Here is a 20,428-nt window from a genome sequence, read left to right on the forward strand (position 1 = left end):
ATGCGTATTGAAAAATTATGTCGCACACGTGCAATATTTCCTTCTAGAATTTGCCGACTGCTGAACTGCTAGGGCACCTTGGCGTTTCGTCTGCTTGGTTTGCATCATATTGAAGACTTACATAAAATTCTTTCAAAATGGTGAGTTATTTTTCTTAGTCATACGAAATTTGATTCAATGCTTTGGTTTTCCTTTAATTTTATACAGTTAACTCCTTCGATAATTTCTATCCCTGGGAAGAGGACCGTTGTGTAGACCAAAACTTCCCATTTTAAATCGCAAATGCCAATGACTGATGAAGTCAACTCATCTTTTGATTTTGATGATATCACAATCACAGTCACCAAAGACCTAAGAGTGAAGTGTCATTTCATTTCGTGCCTCATTCATGAGCCACTTAAAATAGCGAACGATTACTGTCAATATATTTAGACCATGTATTACACCTTCAAAACCATTTTAGATTTAAATAAAGATACACCTTCTTTCTCCACTCCAAAACATTTCGATAAACATTGGATTGAATTTCATGAATGATTGAAGTTCATCAAGGCTGTGATTATCCCCAGACAACACCTGTCTGAGCACCAACAATAACGCATAGCGTACTGCGACGTGCACCAAAATCGCAAATTTTTGTCAACTTCAAGGCTCAAAACGGTCAAAGATGTCGGCTGGGATTTTTTTCAAAATTTGATATAGAGAGCTGAGCCGGTGTTACCAATACTTAGCTTCTATAACCAGGACAAATAATTCGTTTGGACAGAAAAATAAATAAAAACTTACCGCTTACCGTCAAAAGCAGTTTAGATTTGAAGATACATTTTTCTATCAAAAAACATTCGGTACTAGACAATCCTTGATGAATTTCAAAAGTTGTGTTTGAAATTATATCCTAAATATTTTCATGCTAAATCGTGTGTTTTTCTCGTCTGACCCATAGGTTGGTGCCCCCTAGTGCCAGCCGCCTGCCGCGCAATAGCCGCGCAAAACAAAGGTTTTTTAAAAAGTTTATTGAGAAAAAGCTACGGAAAAAAGTGTCCCTAGATAGGTATGCAATTTGGTGCATAAGTGCAGTAAAAATTGGTGCGCAAAATTAGTTCGTAGAGGATGCGAGACTGTGTGTGTGTGTGGTGTGTGTGTGTGTGTGAGTATGTGTGTGTGTGTGTGTCTCTTTCTTCCTTTTTTTGGGAGTGCCTACGTACACGGTAATGGGGCATCTAGCCTCAGGATCTATGTACACGTAAACCGGTTTACTGTTGCAACATTCTGTCAGTGATGGTCCTCGCTGTCGTGACCGCGCGCGCTCGTGTGTGTGTGTGTGTGTGTGTGAGTTGTTTTTTTTAAATCAAAACAATTTTAACCATTAATGGCGAGATTCCATCTTACACTCCCCAAACTCCAGATCTTAGTCTTAATGTTATCATTAAAAGACAAGCTTTGCGATTTATAGTTTAATTGAAGCCCGAGTCGAAATATACTCTTACTTCTGCTATCTTGGGGAAACGATTTATTCTGCATAAGCAATCTGGAGAAAAAAATCAGTGTCACTGTAAAAGGTTAAAATTTCACGAAGTACGCTCCGTGAACACCGCTGTAACAATCCTTTGATCTACGTCATCAGGCAACCCATTGTTTCTTTCATCTTTACCCATTCCCCCTTACTATCCCCCCATCCCCCGCCCATCTCTCTCTCTCTCTCTCTCTCCTCTCTCTCTCTCTCTCTCTCTCTCTCTCTCTCTCTCTCTCTCTCTCTCCCTCTCTCTCTCTCTCTCTCTCTCTCTCTCTCTCTCTCTCTCTCTCTCTTCTCTCTCTCTCTCTCTCTCTCTCTCTCTCTCTTGTCATAATGTTATCCCTTCCCCTTCCCATCTCAATGTAAAATGAAAACGTTCTGTTGTTTGCAGATACATGTATGATTGTTTTGTTTTCTCTCTCTCACTAGGCTAGGATTAAAAACCAAGACATCAGGTAATGGGTGTCTAATGCCAAAGTATAGATTCTCTCTTTGGCCAATTTAGTCACGCATGTGGCAGTCCAGCTATTTACTATGTTCTGCCTATACCACACAATAAGTGGGATTTTGGGGGGTGGGTACGAAAGAAATCAAGGTCATAAGTAACCGTGCACAAGAGCTGTATAGGGAATTGGTTTCTGGGGGTCTTGCAAATACCAAATATTTTATGGAAAGCTTTTTCGAACTCCAAGACGTCTGGTTTGTTTTGCTATCTTGGAACAAACGAAACAGAGATGTCTTGATGTGTGGCCTAGTTGTCTGATTTTGTGACCTGGATGTAAGGTTTTGTGACTTAGATGTATCCTTTTGTGTGTGCAAGCCATGCGGGTAAGTACGGCGATAGCTTGCCAGTTGAGGAAAAAAAAAAAGGAAGAAGCAGCGTATCCGCATTTGAAAAACAAAACAACAAAAAAACTGAAAAAACAAAACAACATAACCTTTTAAAGGCGAATATCAATCTTACTTGGACCAAAAATAAAATCTTACCGTTTTCATCAAAAGACAAAAAACAAATTACAATTTAAAAACTTGAGCTTTTATATAGAGCAATATCCACCCAACGTGCTCAAAGCGCTTTTTATCAATATTCTTACTGCTCTTATGGTGGAAACGTTTGTTTTTTCTGCGTTAAAAAATAATATAAATGAAGACTATTATTTGAAAAACAAAAAAAAAATCAGTGTCACTGGCAAAGGGTTAATTGCAGTACTCCTGCATCCAGTGAGACTCCTACGGCACTTGCTAATCATAAAAAAGGAAATAGCAGCAATCAACAATACTAAGGTGAAAAAAAAAAAGAAGAAACAAAAAGGTGGGTCAGGGGGAAGAGCAAACCCAGTAGCAATGCAACCTTTTAGCGGCGAAATTCGATCTTTGACCTAACACCAAATCTTCTATCATCAAAAGACAAGTAACGGCAAAACTATTATAGACAATTGAAGTCCGAGTTGCGATAGTCTGACTACTCTCTTGGTGGAAACGCTGTATTCCCCGTTAACAATAATAAAGATAAAAGCAAACTACTATCTAAAATCAAAAAATTAGCTTCGCTGTTAAGGGGTTAAGAACACCTGCAACTGCAACTGCCAGCATCCTTGAGATGTCTACGTCACCAAGGTCACCAATCGACACGTCTCCCTCTCGTCGGCATGCACCCCTCCACTCTCACGGTGGTGGTGGCGGCATATAAAAAAGGCCTTTTTTTCTTTTATTCAATCAACTTGACTGCTGGTGGACCCTAGGCCTCTCTACAAGTCCAAGAAATAATACTCACTTTTTCTCTTCGCCAACGAAAATATCTACCCCCTACCGGTCTAATTATTTGTAGCAGACGACAAATTTCTCAAAAAGGTCACGTGACACTGTAAAAACAACACAGGAAGTCCATGAAAGCTTATTTACGACATTTCCTTTGAACCGTGTAAACAACAAAATTTCGTTTTCATTCGACTCAACGGGTCAGATTGGCCGGTATTTTTTTAACGAACTAAAGTTCTGAAAAATCAAAATGTTTCTTAGAAAGTTGAAAGATGCTAGTTTTTGAAACAGAGGTAGGTTTTTTAAAAAAATCTTTATATTTTACGTGAATGCATGCTCAAGGCGAGTTGGACGTGCAGCGGAGGTTGGTCGGCCAAAGGCCCACCTCTCTATTGTGCAGATACGCTATTTCTATAACCACATGGAAGCTTTCCTTGTATTTTGAGGTGCTTCATGATTCATGGTAAAAATCACATGCAAAGAACCTAAGTATATCAATCTTAAGTTACAAAGGGGGATAACTCAATAATTTATTTAAGGCTAGCACTATTCAGTATCTGATACTGAATAGTGGTTTTGCAATATTCAGTATCAGATACTGAATAGCGGTTTTCCACTATTCAGTATCTGATACTGAATAGTGGTTTTGTACTATTCAGTATCTGATACTGAATAGTGGTTTTGTACTATTCAGTATCTGACACTGAATAGTGGTTTTGCACTATAATACGGTGTTGTTTTTTTTTCCGAAACCTGACAAAGAGGGCAGCTGTGGGAGTGAATCTGGGACTCAGAGGAGTGTACACCTGTGGGGAGTGAACCTGGGACTGGGTTTCGGCGGGTTTCGTAATAAAAAGCAATTACTTTTTTACGAAACCCGACGACACCTGGCAATATCCGACAAAGTTATGGGAGTTAGGCAGCAGCGTGTGTGTGTGTGTGAGTGTGTGTGTGTGTGAGTGTGTAAGGGAGGGGGGGGGGAGGAAGGGATGAACCTGAGAACCAGGGAAGTGTACACCAGTGGGGAGTGAACCTGGGACTCTGGGTTTTGTAAAACAGCAGTAACAAAATTGGGGGGGGGGGTTACTTTTTTACGAAACCCGACAATATGCGGCAAACTTGTGGAAAGTAGGCAAAGCGTGGGACTGAACCTGAACAGTGAAATGTACACCAGTGGGGAGTGAACCTGAGACTATGGTTTTCGGCGGGCTTCAGATAATTTCATATAAAAGCAATTACATTTTTATGAAACCCGACGAAACCTGGCAATATCCGAGAAAGTTATGGGTAGTAGGCAACAGTGGGGAGTGAACCTGAGATTCGGGGAAGTTTACACTAGTGGGGAGTGAAACTGGGACTGGTTTTCGGTGAGTTTTGGAGGAAAAAAAAAAGCAATTACTTTTTGTTTACGAAATGCGCCAAATCCCAACAAAATGGGGCAAAGTTATGGAAAGTAGGCAAATAATGGGGAGTGAACGTGAGACTAAGGGAAGTGTACACCAATGGGGAGTGAACCTGAGACTATGGTTTTCTGCGGGTTTCAGCGAGTTTCTCATAAAAGCAATTACTTTTTTACCAAACCCGACGAAACCTGGCAATATCCGACAAAGTTATTGAAGTAGGCAACAGTGGGGAGTGAACCTGAGATTCATAGAAGTATACACTAGTGGGGAGTGAACCTGAGACTCTGGTTTTCAGCGGGTTTCAGCGAGTTTCATATAAAAGCAATTGCTTTTTTTACGAAACCCGGCAATATCCGACAAAGTTGTGGGAAGTAGGCAACAGTGGGGAGTGAACCTGAGCTTAGGGAAGTGTACACCAGTGGGGAGTGAACCTGAGACTACGGTTTTTGGCGGGTTTCAGCGAGTTTCACATAAAAGCAATTACCTTTTTATGAAACCCGGCAATATCCGACAAAGTTATGGGAAGTAGGCAACAGTGGGGAGTAAACCTGAGATTCATGGAAGTGTACACCAGTGGGAAGTGAACCTGAGACTCTGGTTTTCGGCGGGTTTCAGCGAGTTTCACATAAAAGCAATTACTTTTTTACGAAACCCGACGAAACCTGGCAATATCTGACAAAGTTATTGAAGTAGGCAACAGTGGGGAGTGAACCTGAGATTCATAGAAGTATACACCAGTGGGGAGTGAACCTGAGACTCTGGTTTTCTGCGGGTTTCAGCGAGTTTCATATAAAAGCAATTGCTTTTTTTACGAAACCCGGCAATATCCGACAAAGTTATGGGAAGTGAGGCAACAGTGGGGAGTGAACCTGAGATTCATGGAAGTGTACACCTGTGGGGAGTGAACCTGAGACTCTGGTTTTCGGCGGGTTTCAGCAAGTTTCACATAAAAGGAATTACCTTTTTACGAAACCCGGCAATATCTGACAAAGTTATGGGAAGTAGGCAACATTGGGTGGTTAACTTGAGATTCATGGAAGTGTACACCAGTAGGGAGTGAACCTGAGACTCTGGTTTTCGGCGGGTTTCAGCGAGATTCATATAAAAGCAATTACTTTTTTTCGAAACCCGACAAACCTGGCAATATCCGACAAAGTTATTGAAGTAGACAACAGTGGGGGGGGGGGTGATCCTGTGATTCAGGGAAGTGTACACTTGTGGGGAGTGAACCTGGGACTCTGGATTTTGTAAAAAAGCAGGACCAAGGGAGAGGGGGAATTATTTTTTATCGGAACCCGCCAAACCCGACAAAGTTATGGGAAGCAGGCAGCAGTGGGGAGTGAATCTGGGATTCGGACACCGATGAGGATTGAACCTGGGACTGCGAGAGGTTCATACCAGTGGACAGGGAGCTCAGAATGTACTTTTATTTCAAAACCTACCGATATTGTCAAAAGTTATGGGAAGTGGGCACCATTGGGCAATGAACCGGGACTCAGGGAAGTGCACACCGGTTGGGAGTGAACCTGGGACTGTGAGAAGAGGTTAACAGTGGAAATGAACCTGGGACTATGGAAGATGGATACCAGTGGGAAATGAAGCCGGACTATGGGAGGTGGGTACCAGACGAGAATGAAGCAATTACATTTTTACAAAACCCGTCAAAAGCTGTCGAAAAACCATAGACTTAGGTTTACTCCCCAATAGTCTGGCCACATATTTATAATGAATCGGGTTTGTCTTAGATGACCAAACAAACAAACAAACAAACAAACAACAACAACAACAACAAATGAGACAAACAGAAAAAAAGCAAGATTTTAAAAAGTAATAAACAAGAGAAGAGCACATCAATGAAAAACAACAACGAGATTATAACACATAAAAGATATTCGTAATAAATCGATAACTGATTAAATTACTCCAACTACTTGATTTTAAAAAAAATAATCATAATAATAATGATGATGATGACGATTACAACAATAATAATAATAATAATAATAATGATAATAATAAAAGAACAATAGTATAATATCAACATTAAAGCATATGACAAGCAAATAAAATTATTAAAACAAAAGATTAAAAAATATCAATAGACAGAAGGAATTTTTAAAATATTGGGGGGAAAAAAAAAAGTTGTCCCAGCCGGGATTTGAACTCTCGAACCTTAAGCTCAGAGTCAAACAGCTTATATCCACCAAGCCATGGTGTCACTTAACATTTAGTGACATTTAATCATGTCTATTTAGACATTTAAAAATGTATTTGAATGCCACTCTTACTTTGATATTTTAAACTAGATATGTTAATTGCACAATAGCAGAAATTTAAAAATTACGATCAAAATATTTTTACAACTTTGAATCGGGCTGTCAGTTACTGCACGTGTTCAATCTGGAAGGAGGTCAGCAGTTTATTTACATTAAACCGAGATTGTCGCACTTTTCACTCTCTCGATAGAAAAGAGTTCCTTGTGGATACTGAATAGTGGAAAAGCACTATTCAGTATCTGATACTGAATAACCACTTCCTTTATTTAAACCGCCAAAATCGACTTGTATTACATTACACAGATAACAAACACAGCTTAAAATATTTGGCTTATGACAAACTCTTAAAATATAATAAATTCAATGCTTTCAGTTTATCTATTTTTGAAAAAAGTGCGAAATAATGCATCAACAGTTCAATAATTGTAGACTACACACTCATTCAGATATATCAGGGTGGCATGAATGAAAAAAAAATATCCAGCTCCTTTAGATTTATCATTTTGTGTGTTGGAATGTTCTCCAGTTAAAAATAGCTTGTGAAAAAAGTGAGAAAGTTAAAAAAGGAGAAAGTACTTTTTGCTGAACCCGATTCTAAAAGAGGTGAAAGAATAGCATAGGAGATTAAAGAAAAGTAATTGAATTTTTATAACAATGATGAATATTCGCGGCTCTGTCCTGGAAAGAATGACTGTGTTTCAGTTTCAGTCACAATTGATGGTGAAAAGACTTAAAGTGCAAAAGCGTTTGATACTTGGGCCATTCCATGTCAAGTGGACCAAATTTTCGGAAATTGGGAACCACACCCCTTTTGATTTTCCTCAAACTTGGTTCAATTGAAGATAATTATGAGACATGAACAAAACCAAATTTTCAGTTCAGAATATGGATATTTGAATTTTTTACAATTTTTTGAAATTTTGTCTCAAAACGTGTCAAAATCAAATTTGTTTGTGGGTCCATTTTGAGAGGCTATGACTATTTTATTAATCAAGTTAACTCTCTCAAATTTGGTAATCCTGTACAACTTTTAGCATAAATTACAATTATTTAAAGGAAAATGAAACTATTTATCAACTTTTGGAGTTATCTGCCCTTGAATATGGCTCCCCATGCTGTTCGTCAAAAAAATGAAGTTTTTCAATATTTTTTTCCATGACTTTAATCTTTCATTTTTGGTCATTGATGATTTGTATCTCAATAAATAACATATGGTCCAACAAATATAGCAAAAATATGGGTCTGGTACTATAATTTTTCGAACAATAACGCATAGCGTAATGCGACATGCACCAAAATCGCAAATTTTTGTCAACTACAAGGCTCAAAACGGTCAAAGATGTCGGCTGGGATTTTTTTCAAAATTTGATATATTGTGCAGATACACTATTTCTATAAGCGCATGGAAGCTTTCCTTGTATTTTGAGGTGCTTCACGGTAAAATTCACCTGCAAAGAACCTAAGTATCTCAACTTTAAGTTACAAAGGGGCATAACTCAATAAATTATTTAAACCCCCAAAATCGACTTATATTACACTACACAGATAACAAACAAAGCTTAAAATGTTAGGCTTCTAACAAACTCTTAAAAGCTAATAAATTCAATGCTTTCAGTTTATTTATTTTTGAAAAAAGGGCGAAATAATGCATTCACAGTTCAATCATTGTAGACTATACACTCATTCAGATATATCAGAGTGGCGTGAATGGAAAAAAATTATCCAGCTCCTTTAGATTTATCACTTTGTGTGTTGGAATGTTCTCCCATTAAAAATAGCTTGTAATAAAGTGAGAAAGTTAAAGAAGGAGAAAGGACTTTTTGACGAACCCGATTCTAAAAGAGGTAAAAGAATAGCAGATGAGATTAAAGGAAAGGTAATTGAATTTTTATAACAACAATGAATATTTGCGGCTGTGTCCTGGAAAGAAAGTGTTTCAGTCATAATTGATGGGGAAAAAACTAAAGTGCAAAAGCGTGTGATACTTGTTAATTTGAATGAACTGCATGCTGAAGTTTTTAAAAAGTACCTACCCTCAATATGATATTGGTTTATCCAAATTCTGTGAATTTAGACCTGATGGTGCATTACTATGGGACCATAAGGAAAGCATTCAGTTTGTGTTTGGGAAATGCATCAAAATTCAAAATTAATCATATATAGCTGTACCTAGGGATGAATTCACTAATCTGAAGAACTAAATACAACAGTGTGTAATATTGAAAATCCAGAATGTATGCTTCATCGTTGTGAAAAATGTGCAACAGACAATCTGAAAGCATTTCTTTCATTTTGTGGCCAATATAGATGTTGTGACTGTCAAGATGCATTAATTTGATTAGAAGATCAGAATTTTCCTCAGAGAGGTCAACTACAGTTACTATATTCCACTTTCATTCCTGATCATAAATCGCTGTAACATACATGCCTACTCAAAAAGAAATTTGGTTGACATCCTCACTCATACTCATATCAAGAAATGAATTGCTAGTGCCATGATCCACAGAAATTCTACTAAAAGATAGTTTTTAAATAGATATTGGTCTAAAACAACACTGATGACTCTGTGTTCCAAGAATTCTCTGTGCTGATTCAAAACATGGAGTGGGGTTATAGAACCTATCAGCTTCCACGTCTTTAGAAGTCTCATATGCAAATCTTATGCCATGTATGTCGCTAAAGCACCATTCACAAAGTTGTTTTGGGCATATGATCTGGTTGTCATATAGAGCTTGTAGACTTGTTCAAAGTGCTGTTTCACAGTTCTCCTAATTCCATCACAAGGCAATTTTCCCATGGATTGTTGCAAAAAAGTGACATTCCGCATGCAATCCAATATCTTCATGATGATGTATTATTTTGAAAATTTTTATGCGAGGGAGAGATGACTTCAAATGTCCCACCATCTGTCTCATAAATGTGTGTACTGGTGCAATGTCATGTATAAATAGTCACTAGCGATAAAAATACTGATATGATTTAATTTTCCATTCTCCCAGTAATACAACAAAAGGATGAGGTGTCAATTGTGTTTTGTCTCAATGACGCCTCAGGACAGTATCTTGAATGATAAAAAAACTTTCAGCAAAACCTAATAGAACTATGGCTATGGTATTATCACTCAGGGTGTCTTTCACATGGTTTAGACATGCAGCTTGAGACTGAGACTGTGCAATAAAACAATGTGGTCTAAGGTCATGAATTGTTTTGCAGATTTTTTCTGTAATATTTTCAACAGTATCTTCCAGTATTAATAAAGTAGCTCTGCCAGTATGCACCACTGTTTGAGTGTAAGAATATCACCGAGATCAAGATCATTTGGAGAAAAGAGATTATTAAGAAATGCTTTCAGATTGTCTGTTCCAGGACATTTTTCACAACGATGAACTATACATTCTGGATTTTCAATATTACACATTATTTTACGTAATTATTCAGATTAGTTAAATTTATCCCGAGGAACAGCTAATATGATTAGTTTTGAATTTTGATGCATTTCACTAACAAAAGCTGAATGCATTCCTTTTGGTCCTACAGTAATATACCATTTGGGCCTGAATTCACAAAATTTTGATAAACCAATATTACATTGAGTTATTGAGGGTACTTTTTAAAAGGTTGCGCCTGTAGTTCATTCAATTTAACAAGTATCAAACACTTTTGCACTTCAGTTTTTTCCCCATCAATTGTGACTGAAACACAGTCTTCCTTTCCAGGACACAGCCGCAAATATTCATTGTTGTTATAAAAATTCAATTACCTTTTCTTTAATCTCATCTGTTATTCTTTGACCTCTTTGTGAGTCAGGTTCGGCAAAAGTCCTTTCTTCTTCTTTAATTTTATCTCTTTTTTACAAGCTATTTTTAACTGGAGTACTCTCCAGCACACAAAATGATAAATCTAAAGGAGCTGGATAATTTTTTTCCATTCATGCCACTCTGATATATCTGATTGAGTGTGTAGTCTACAATTATTGAACTGTTAATGCATTATTTCGCCCTTTTTTCAAAAATAAATAAACTGAAAGCATTGAATTTATTAGCTTTTAAGAGTTTGTTAGAAGTTAAACATTTTAAGCTTTGTTTGTTATCTGTGTAGTGTAATATAAGTCGATTTTGGGGGTTTAAATAATTTATTGAGTTATGCCCCTTTGTAACTTAAAGTTGAGTTACTCAGGTTCTTTGCAGGTGAATTTTACCATGAAGCACCTCAAAATACAAGGAAAGCTTCCATGTGCTTATAGAAATAGTGTATCTGCACAATATATCAAATTTTGAAAAAAATCCCAGCCGACATCTTTGACCGTTTTGAGCCTTGAAGTTGACAAAAATTTGCGATTTTGGTGCACGTCGCATTACGCTATGCGTTATTGTTCGAAAAATTATAGTACCAGGCCCATTTTTTTTGCTATATTATGTTGGACCATATGTTATTTATTGAGATACAAATCATCAATGACCAAAAATGAAAGATTAAAGCCATGAAAAAAAATATTGAAAAACTTCATTTTTTTGCCGAACAGCATGGGGAGCCATATTCAAGGGCAGATAACTCAAAAAGTTGATAGATAGTTTCGTTTTCCTTTAAATAATTTTAATCTATGCTAAAAGTTGTACAGGATTACCAAATCTGAGAGAGTTAACTTGATTAATAAAAAAGTTATAGCCTATCAAAAATGGACCCACAAGCAAATTTGATTTTGACACGTTTTGAGACAAAATTTCAAAAAATTGTAAAAAATTCAAATATCCATATTCTGAACTGAAAATTTGGTTTTGTTCATGTCTCATAATTATCTTCAATTGAGCCAAGTTTGAGGAAAATCAAAAGGGGTGTGGTTCCTACCCTTGGTCCACTTGACGTGGAATGGCCCACTTGTTAATTTGAATGAACTGCATACGGAATCTTTTAAAAAGTTCCCTCAATAACTCAGTATAATATTGGTTGATCAAAATTCTGTGAACTTAGGCCCAAATGGTATATTACTGTAGGACCAAAAGGAAGGCATTCAGCTTTTGTTAGTGAAATGCATCAAAATTCAAAACTAATCATATTAGCTGTTCCTGGGATAAATTTCACTAATCTGAATAATTACGTAAAATAGTGTGTAGCATTGAAAATCCAGAATGTATGCTTCATCTTTGTGAAAAATGTCCTGGAACAGACAATCTGAAAGCATTTCTTAATAATCTCTTTTCTCAAAATGATCTTGATCTCTGTGATATGCTTACATTCAAACAGTGGTGCATACTGACAGAGCTGCTTTATTAATACTGGAAGATAGTATTGAAAATATTACTGAAAAAATCTTTAAGACAATTCATGACCTTACACCACATCGTTTTATTTAAGTCTCAAGCTGCATGTCTGAACTATGTGATAATACCATAGCCATAGTTCTATTAGATTTTGCTGAAAGTTATTCTTTTATCATTCAAGATCTGTCCAGGGACGTCATTAGGACAATACACAATCGACACCTAATACTTTTGTTCTACTACAAGGAGAATGGAAAATTAAATCACTTTAGTTTTTGGATCGTTTGACTATATATCACATAACATTGCAACAGTGCACACATTTATAAGACAGATGGTGGGACATTTGAAGTAATCTCTCCCTAAAGTGATATACTTCAGTGATGGAGCAGCATCACAAAAATTTTCAATCCTATGTCATCATCATGAAGATTTGGGATTTCATGCTGAATGTCACTTTTGCAACAATCCACGGGGAAATCACCCAGTGATCGAATTAGAGAAACTGTGAAACAGCACCTTGAACAAGTCTACAAGCTCTATATGACAACCAGATCTTATGCCCAAAACAACTTTATGAATGGTGCTCTAGCAAAATACATGACATAAGATTCTCTTATGAGACTTCTGAAGAAGTGGAGGCAAATTCTATAACCCACTACATGTTTTGAATCAGCACAGAGAATTCGTGGAACACAGAGTCATCATTGTTGTTTTAGACCAATATCTATTTTAAAAAACTATCTTTTAGTAGAATTTCTGTGGATGAGCAATTCATTTCTTGATATGAGTATGAGTGAATATGTCAACCAAATTTCTTTTCGAGTAGGCATGTTTGTAGCAGTGATTTATGATCAGGAATAAAAGTAGAATATAGTAACTGTAGTTGACCTCTCTGAGGAAATTCTGATGTTCTGATCAAATGCATGCATCCTGCAGTCACAAAATCTATATAGCCACAAAATGAAAGAAATGCTTTCAGATTGTCTGTTGCACATTTTTTTACAACGACGAAGCATATATTTTGGATTTTCAATGTTACACACTATTTTATTTAATTATTCAAATTAGTGAATTTATCCCTAGAACAGCTATATATGATTAATTTTGAATTTTGATGTATTTCACAAACACAAACTGAATGCATTCCTTATGGTCTTACAGTAATGCACCATTGGGTCTAAGGTCACAGAATTTTGAAAAACCAATATCATATTGAGCTTGTGATTGAAACACAGTCATTCTTTCCAGGACACAGCCGCGAATATTCATCATTGTTATAAAAATTCAATTACCTTTCCTTCAATCTGCTATTCTTTTACCTCTTTTAGAATCGGGTTCAGCATTATTAAGTCCTCTCTTCTTTTTTAACTTTCTCACTTTTTTCACAAGCTATTTTTAACTGGAGAACATTCCAACACACAAAATGATAAATCTAAAGGAGCTGGATATTTTTTTTTCATTCATGCCTCCCTGACATTTCTGAATGAGTGTGTAGTCTACAATTATTGAACCATTGATGCATTATTTCGCACTTTTTTCAAAAATAGATAAACTGAAAGCATTGAATTTATTATATGTTAAGAGTTTGTCATAAGCCAAATATTTTAATTTTTGTTTGTTATCTGTGTAATGTAATTTAAGTCGATTTTGGTGGTTTAAATAATTTATTGAGTTATCCCCCTTTGTAACTTAAGATTGATATACTTAGGTTCTTGGCATGTGATTTTTACCATGAAGTACCTCAAAATACAAGGAAAGCTTCCATGTGGTTATAGAAATAGCGTATCTGCACAATATATCAAATTTTGAAAAAAAATCTCAGCCGACATCTTTGACCGTTTTGAGCCTTGAAGTTGACAAAAATTTGCGATTTTGGTGCACGTCGCAGTACGCTATGCGTTATTGTTCGAAAATTTGTAGTACTAGACTCATATTTTTGCTATATTATGTTGGACCATATGTTATTTATTGAGATACAAATCATCAATGACCAAAAATCAAACATTAAAGTCATGAAAAAAAAATATTGAAAAAATTCATTTTTTTGGCCGAACAGCACGGGGAGCCATATTCAAGGGCAGATAACTCCAAAAGTTGATAAATATTTTCATTTTCCTTCCAATAATTGTAATCTATGCCAAAAGTTGTACAGGATTACCAAATTTCAGAGAGTTAGCTTGATTAATAAAACAAGTTATAGCCTCTCAAAAAAGGACCCACGAGCAAATTTGATTTTCACTCGTTTTGAGACAAATTTTTTAAAAATTGTAAAAATTTCAAATACTGTATCCATATTCTGAACTGAAAATTTGGTTTTCTTCATGTCTCATAAGTATCTTCAATTGAGCCAAGTTTGAGGAAACCCTTGTTCCACTATAAATAAGTAGGGGAAAGTGACATGATTTGACTAGTCAATTGACGTGTCATATCTGTGTTGTGTCCATATTTTTGTCCTGTTGTGTCTATTTTCAAGTGTTCAAAAAGTTCGTCAATTTTTTCACCAACCATTACAGGCCTGTGTTATTGTTGCTTACTTTTCCATTGGTATCGGCGTTTATTTGAAATTATTTAAGTATTCCTGTATGCCGGATGTTAATATATATTCTAATCTGTTAGATTCTTATCTGTACTTTATAACTACAGTCATGGTAATGTGGATAACTAGGTTTTCTTTGTTTTACAATAAGTGGAGTAGACTATTCTCAGGTGGTTGTGTTTGTAAATATAAAGGAGCTGGATATTTTTTTTTCATTCATGCCTCCCTGACATTTCTGAATGAGTGTGTAGTCTACAATTATTGAACCATTGATGCATTATTTCGCACTTTTTTCAAAAATAGATAAACTGAAAGCATTGAATTTATTATATGTTAAGAGTTTGTCATAAGCCAAATATTTTAATTTTTGTTTGTTATCTGTGTAATGTAATTTAAGTCGATTTTGGTGGTTTAAATAATTTATTGAGTTATCCCCCTTTGTAACTTAAGATTGATATACTTAGGTTCTTGGCATGTGATTTTTACCATGAAGTACCTCAAAATACAAGGAAAGCTTCCATGTGGTTATAGAAATAGCGTATCTGCACAATATATCAAATTTTGAAAAAAAATCTCAGCCGACATCTTTGACCGTTTTGAGCCTTGAAGTTGACAAAAATTTGCGATTTTGGTGCACGTCGCAGTACGCTATGCGTTATTGTTCGAAAATTTGTAGTACTAGACTCATATTTTTGCTATATTATGTTGGACCATATGTTATTTATTGAGATACAAATCATCAATGACCAAAAATCAAACATTAAAGTCATGAAAAAAAAAATATTGAAAAAATTCATTTTTTGGCCGAACAGCACGGGGAGCCATATTCAAGGGCAGATAACTCCAAAAGTTGATAAATATTTTCATTTTCCTTCCAATAATTGTAATCTATGCCAAAAGTTGTACAGGATTACCAAATTTCAGAGAGTTAGCTTGATTAATAAAACAAGTTATAGCCTCTCAAAAAAGGACCCACGAGCAAATTTGATTTTCACTCGTTTTGAGACAAATTTTTTAAAAATTGTAAAAATTTCAAATACTGTATCCATATTCTGAACTGAAAATTTGGTTTTCTTCATGTCTCATAAGTATCTTCAATTGAGCCAAGTTTGAGGAAACCCTTGTTCCACTATAAATAAGTAGGGGAAAGTGACATGATTTGACTAGTCAATTGACGTGTCATATCTGTGTTGTGTCCATATTTTTGTCCTGTTGTGTCTATTTTCAAGTGTTCAAAAAGTTCCGTCAATTTTTTCACCAACCATTTACAGGCCTGTGTATTGTTGCTTACTTTTCCATTGGTATCGGCGTTTATTTGAAATTATTTAAGTATTCCTGTATGCCGGATGTTAATATATATTCTAATCTGTTAGATTCTTATCTGTACTTTATAACTACAGTCATGGTAATGTGGATAACTAGGTTTTCTTTGTTTTACAATAAGTGGAGTAGACTATTCTCAGGTGGTTGTGTTTGTTTTTGTTTTTTTTGTTGGGTTTTTTTTTTCCAGTTGATTCCTTGCCCTTTGTTTAGTAGGACATTGCCTGAATGGGTGAAAGTAGCTGAAGATCAATATATTAATTGTTAGGAACTAAAGAAATGACCTTGGGCAGTACATTACTTTTTTAAGTTCAAGCCAATTGTATCAATTCACGTCTATTATCTTTTTGCTGTAATAATTTTAGAGATAACAGTTCATTTTCTCGGTCATTGGGAATTGAAAAAGAAAAACAAGGTATTTCACACCATATTAATATCCATTTATAATTGCTTTGAATTTTGGCAGGCCAGGGCTTTCAAGAAATTCTTGCCAATGTTTGATCGTGTCCTTGTTGAAAGGTTTATACCAGAAGTGAAGACAAAAGGTGGTATTATGATTCCAGAAGGAGCTCAAGCTAAAGTTTTGGAGGCCACTGTTGTTGCTGTTGGAGTTGGTGCAAGAGGCGAGGTTTGTGAAATATTTTGATAATTTACTTTCTTTGAAACTTTTTTTTTTCAGTTATAATGGCATTACAGTTGAGGGCCATATATTTGAGCACTCAATCATTGTGAATGTCTCATATCTAAGTGCCATTACATTGACATATTGTAAATTAAGGCTTTATACTTAATGGTTAAGAAGACCTTTCTGCATGGCATGTCTTTTAAAATAGTGCTATCACATAAGTCCTTTCGGTGGTTATTGATTTAAATAATGAGGATTTGTTTTTTAATTGTTAAGTAAGCACACCCACTGTGCTCTCTCTCTCTCTCTCTCTCTCTCTCTCTCTCTCTCTCTCTCTCTCTCTCTCTCTCTCTCTCTCTCTCTCTCTCTCTCTCTCTCTCTCTCTCACTCTCACACATACACACACACATACATGCAGATGAATAAAGGGAACTTTGTTATTATTTACTGTTTTTTTGTTTGTTTTTTTCCAACCTACCATTCCTCTCCTCTCATATCAATTTTATTTCTATTCACAGAATGGAACTGTTATTCCTATGAGTGTCAATGTTGGTGACAAAGTTCTCTTGCCAGAATATGGTGGTACCAAGATCAAATTAGAAGATAAGGTAATTGAGTTTGTGTTTTATGCTATTTCTTAAAATACTCTACATGTTTCAGGCTGTCCAGTGAGGTTGGATAAAATCGGAAATTTGACCGTTTGGTCGGATAGATCGGAGACAGTCGGAAATTCACTGTTCGAGTTTGGGTTTTTTACACCAACACTCTCAACTTGCTCGAGAGGGCCGATGATGTATTCTTCATTCCTATGTAGCTCTATAATTTTAAGTGTAACTCTCTTTCATAAATGGTTTTCAATGACTTTCAAAATTTCAGTTGTTTTTATGACGCCTGTTTTTCACTAAAACCTCTCATAAAGTATTGGAGATTTGCATAAAATATGCATGTTAGCATCGAATATACTTTTCAGGCATGTAAATCTTCCGACAGTACAATTTTGCTCGATATATTCTGTTAAGTGCTGGTATTTTATTATTTTTGAATTAAAAATTAAAAGTAAAATTCGTAACGTCAAAGAACAGAACCAACAAGAAAGAGAAAAGAGTTTTATGTCGTTCCTCGAAAAAATCAGTTTTTAAATATATATGTATATATTCTGTTTCGAACACCGACTTAAAAAAGAAAAAGCAACTTTTTATTTGTCGCATCAAAGACAAACAAAACTATACCGTCTAGTCAGTTAGCTATATTATCACTCCACCTACGCGCTCCGCTAGATGTGGATGTATTCACTGCCTGGCTACTGTGCCACAGGTAAATAACTAGCACACACACACAGCGTGTGTCGGACCTGGCTGTTTCTCTCTATTTTGCTACCGACACACGCATTTCTCCAGCTGATACCTGGGTTATTCCAGTCTTTCCTTTGAATAAAAGCTAAGACAAATTTCCACATGCAGATGAATAAAGGGAACTTTGATATTATTAACTTAATTGATATTCACAAGGGGAAGGGGGGGGGGGGATTGCAGTAGCACAACATACATTTAAAGGTGTCATTTATGCGGAACAGCAGTGGAGTGTGTGAGTGGCTATGTGGGTGTCTGCATTTGTATAATATACTGCACATACACAAGCTGTGTAGATAGATGCACACATAAGCAACTGCCAATATCACAGACATCAGTGGTTAGAATCAAGGGTTGCAATTTAATTTTAAAAAATAAATATTTTTTTATGTTGGCTTGGTGAAATTAGTTTGAGGAAACTGTGTTTGAGAAAGGAATGGAATGATAAATAAGGAAAATGAAGTGGCAATTCAGACTAGAGTCTTGATAGTCTCCCTTGGCTATTTGGACTCCAAGTGCATGCCATAAGTAGCCTATCGTGAACTTGAATGTACTTGCGCAAACACAGAAGGGAGACAGTACGGCAGTAGGCAAACAGTGGAACTGAAAGTAAGTAGAAGAGTTCGGAAGAAATTCTGTTTTTCCCGAACCAGTACTGTCGAAGGATTGTTGCTTGTCTGACACTATCAGAATAATATTCTTTTGTCCTGATTTTATTTGGGCATCGTGTAAAGTTGTTAGAAAAGCTTTTCATTTAGACCTCAGTTACTAATTTCTATCTGGACTTCCAATTGTTTTTGTATTTCTCAACAAATAAAGCAGGTTTAGACTGCTTGTTGATAGTTAATGTTTTTTTCATTTGCATCAATTGTATTTATGTAATTGTCAATAACTAAAATGAATTAGAAATTTACTGCCAGGGGAGGCTATTCAAATCGAGTCCAAAGAACTTAATGATTGCACATGCACATTGGAAGGCTATTATTACTACTTAAAGACCATTATATTTCATCAAAGAAAATAAATATGCAATCTCCTACATGTTTTAGCCAATCTCACTAATTTTTATCCCAAAACTCCCTCTCAAGTTATGTACCAGTTTAACAGTTATCCATTTCTAAATTACTGGCATTTAATTGTCCAAATTTTGTTGTAAAAGCTATTCATTGTAGCCTAGAGATTGTTATTCAGATGATATCAGAAGAGTTGGTTTGCTAGACATTCAGCTCTTCCCTCATTTATTCTATGAAAGTTCAACTCTGAATTGTACGTCAAAAGTGTGGAAATTTGCCGGTGCTAAGTAATCCTTTCCCTTTCATGACATATGAAAGAGAAACAACTGAGTTGTAATTGATGGCTATACTCCTGAATTAGCAAAACTCCACGATTATCTTCAGATTAGCAGTTTATACCCTGAAAGATAAACGAGTCTCTTGACTCGCTGTTTTACTGTATCTTTTGTTTCATTTGGTTTTGAAACTAGTCTTGCTCCTACTTATATCAAAAATATCCAATGTTGTATATACTTTCCTTTTTTTTCCCCAGGATTACTTTTTGTTCCGAGATGGAGACTTTCTTGGGAAATTTGAAAGCTAGACAGTTATATATTATCAAAAAATAAAGGATCATTATTTTCTTCATGTGAGACAGTGTGTGATTGAAGTTTATCTGATGATAGCTAGTTCTGTGAGGGACCATATTGTTATTGTATGCAGAGAGTGTGGAACTATTTATGATTGCTTATAGTGAATTCATTGTTAGTATTAATTGTTACTTTATTACTTGCAAGATTTTTTAATGTATATTTTGAAGATATTTCCAATAAACTGATTTAATGATGATGTGGTGTCTTATTTGCCTTATTCAGAAATAAAGGATTGTTCTGCTTTTAGCTCAGAAGATTTAAGCTATGAAGAATAGGGTTTCCGTGAAGAACATTTCATTTAATGAAGTTTATCTACTGAAAATCCCCCGAAATCCGTTTGTGGATAAAATAAATTATTATACATAAGTACAGTTCACTCTGGATAATCGCAACACCTTGGGATCAGCTACAATTTTGCGATTAATCGAAGTTGCAATTAACCGAAGCTGAGTGTCCAGTCTACTATTGCAACATTTTACACATTAGTGGTAAACACAAACCAGTTGTTGTGAACATTGTTCTTAGTCCACCACAGGCTGGGCAATATGATTGAATAAAAAAAAAACATATGACAGCCCTGTATAGATTTGTCAAGCAAAAGCAGCTTTGATGCAAGTCGACGTCTTATTCAGATTGGATTCACTTTCACTCTTTTGTTCTTAACATTTGTAAGAGTCAAATAGTTCAGCCTTGATGAGAGACAATAGAGCTCTCACCAAACTCATTGGTCACAATGCACAAT

General features: G+C 35.7%; 1 protein-coding gene across 1 annotated transcript; it reads left to right on the forward strand.

Annotated features, from left to right (window-relative positions):
• Position 1: 1 nt before the first annotated feature.
• LOC144965496 (10 kDa heat shock protein, mitochondrial-like) lies at positions 2 to 19,882 on the forward strand. The gene is made up of 4 exons (XM_078900893.1): positions 2 to 140; positions 16,534 to 16,695; positions 17,211 to 17,300; positions 19,587 to 19,882. Exons 1-4 carry the CDS (start codon positions 138 to 140, stop codon positions 19,635 to 19,637), a joined length of 306 nt encoding a protein of 101 aa, XP_078757019.1. The 5' UTR covers positions 2 to 137; the 3' UTR covers positions 19,638 to 19,882.
• Positions 19,883 to 20,428: the final 546 nt, after the last annotated feature.

Source organism: Berghia stephanieae, chromosome 2 (genome assembly GCF_034508935.2).
Source record: "Berghia stephanieae isolate SIO BIC M18660-M18661 chromosome 2, UCSD_Bste_1.3, whole genome shotgun sequence".
NCBI classification, from domain to species: Eukaryota; Metazoa; Mollusca; class Gastropoda; order Nudibranchia; family Aeolidiidae; genus Berghia; species Berghia stephanieae.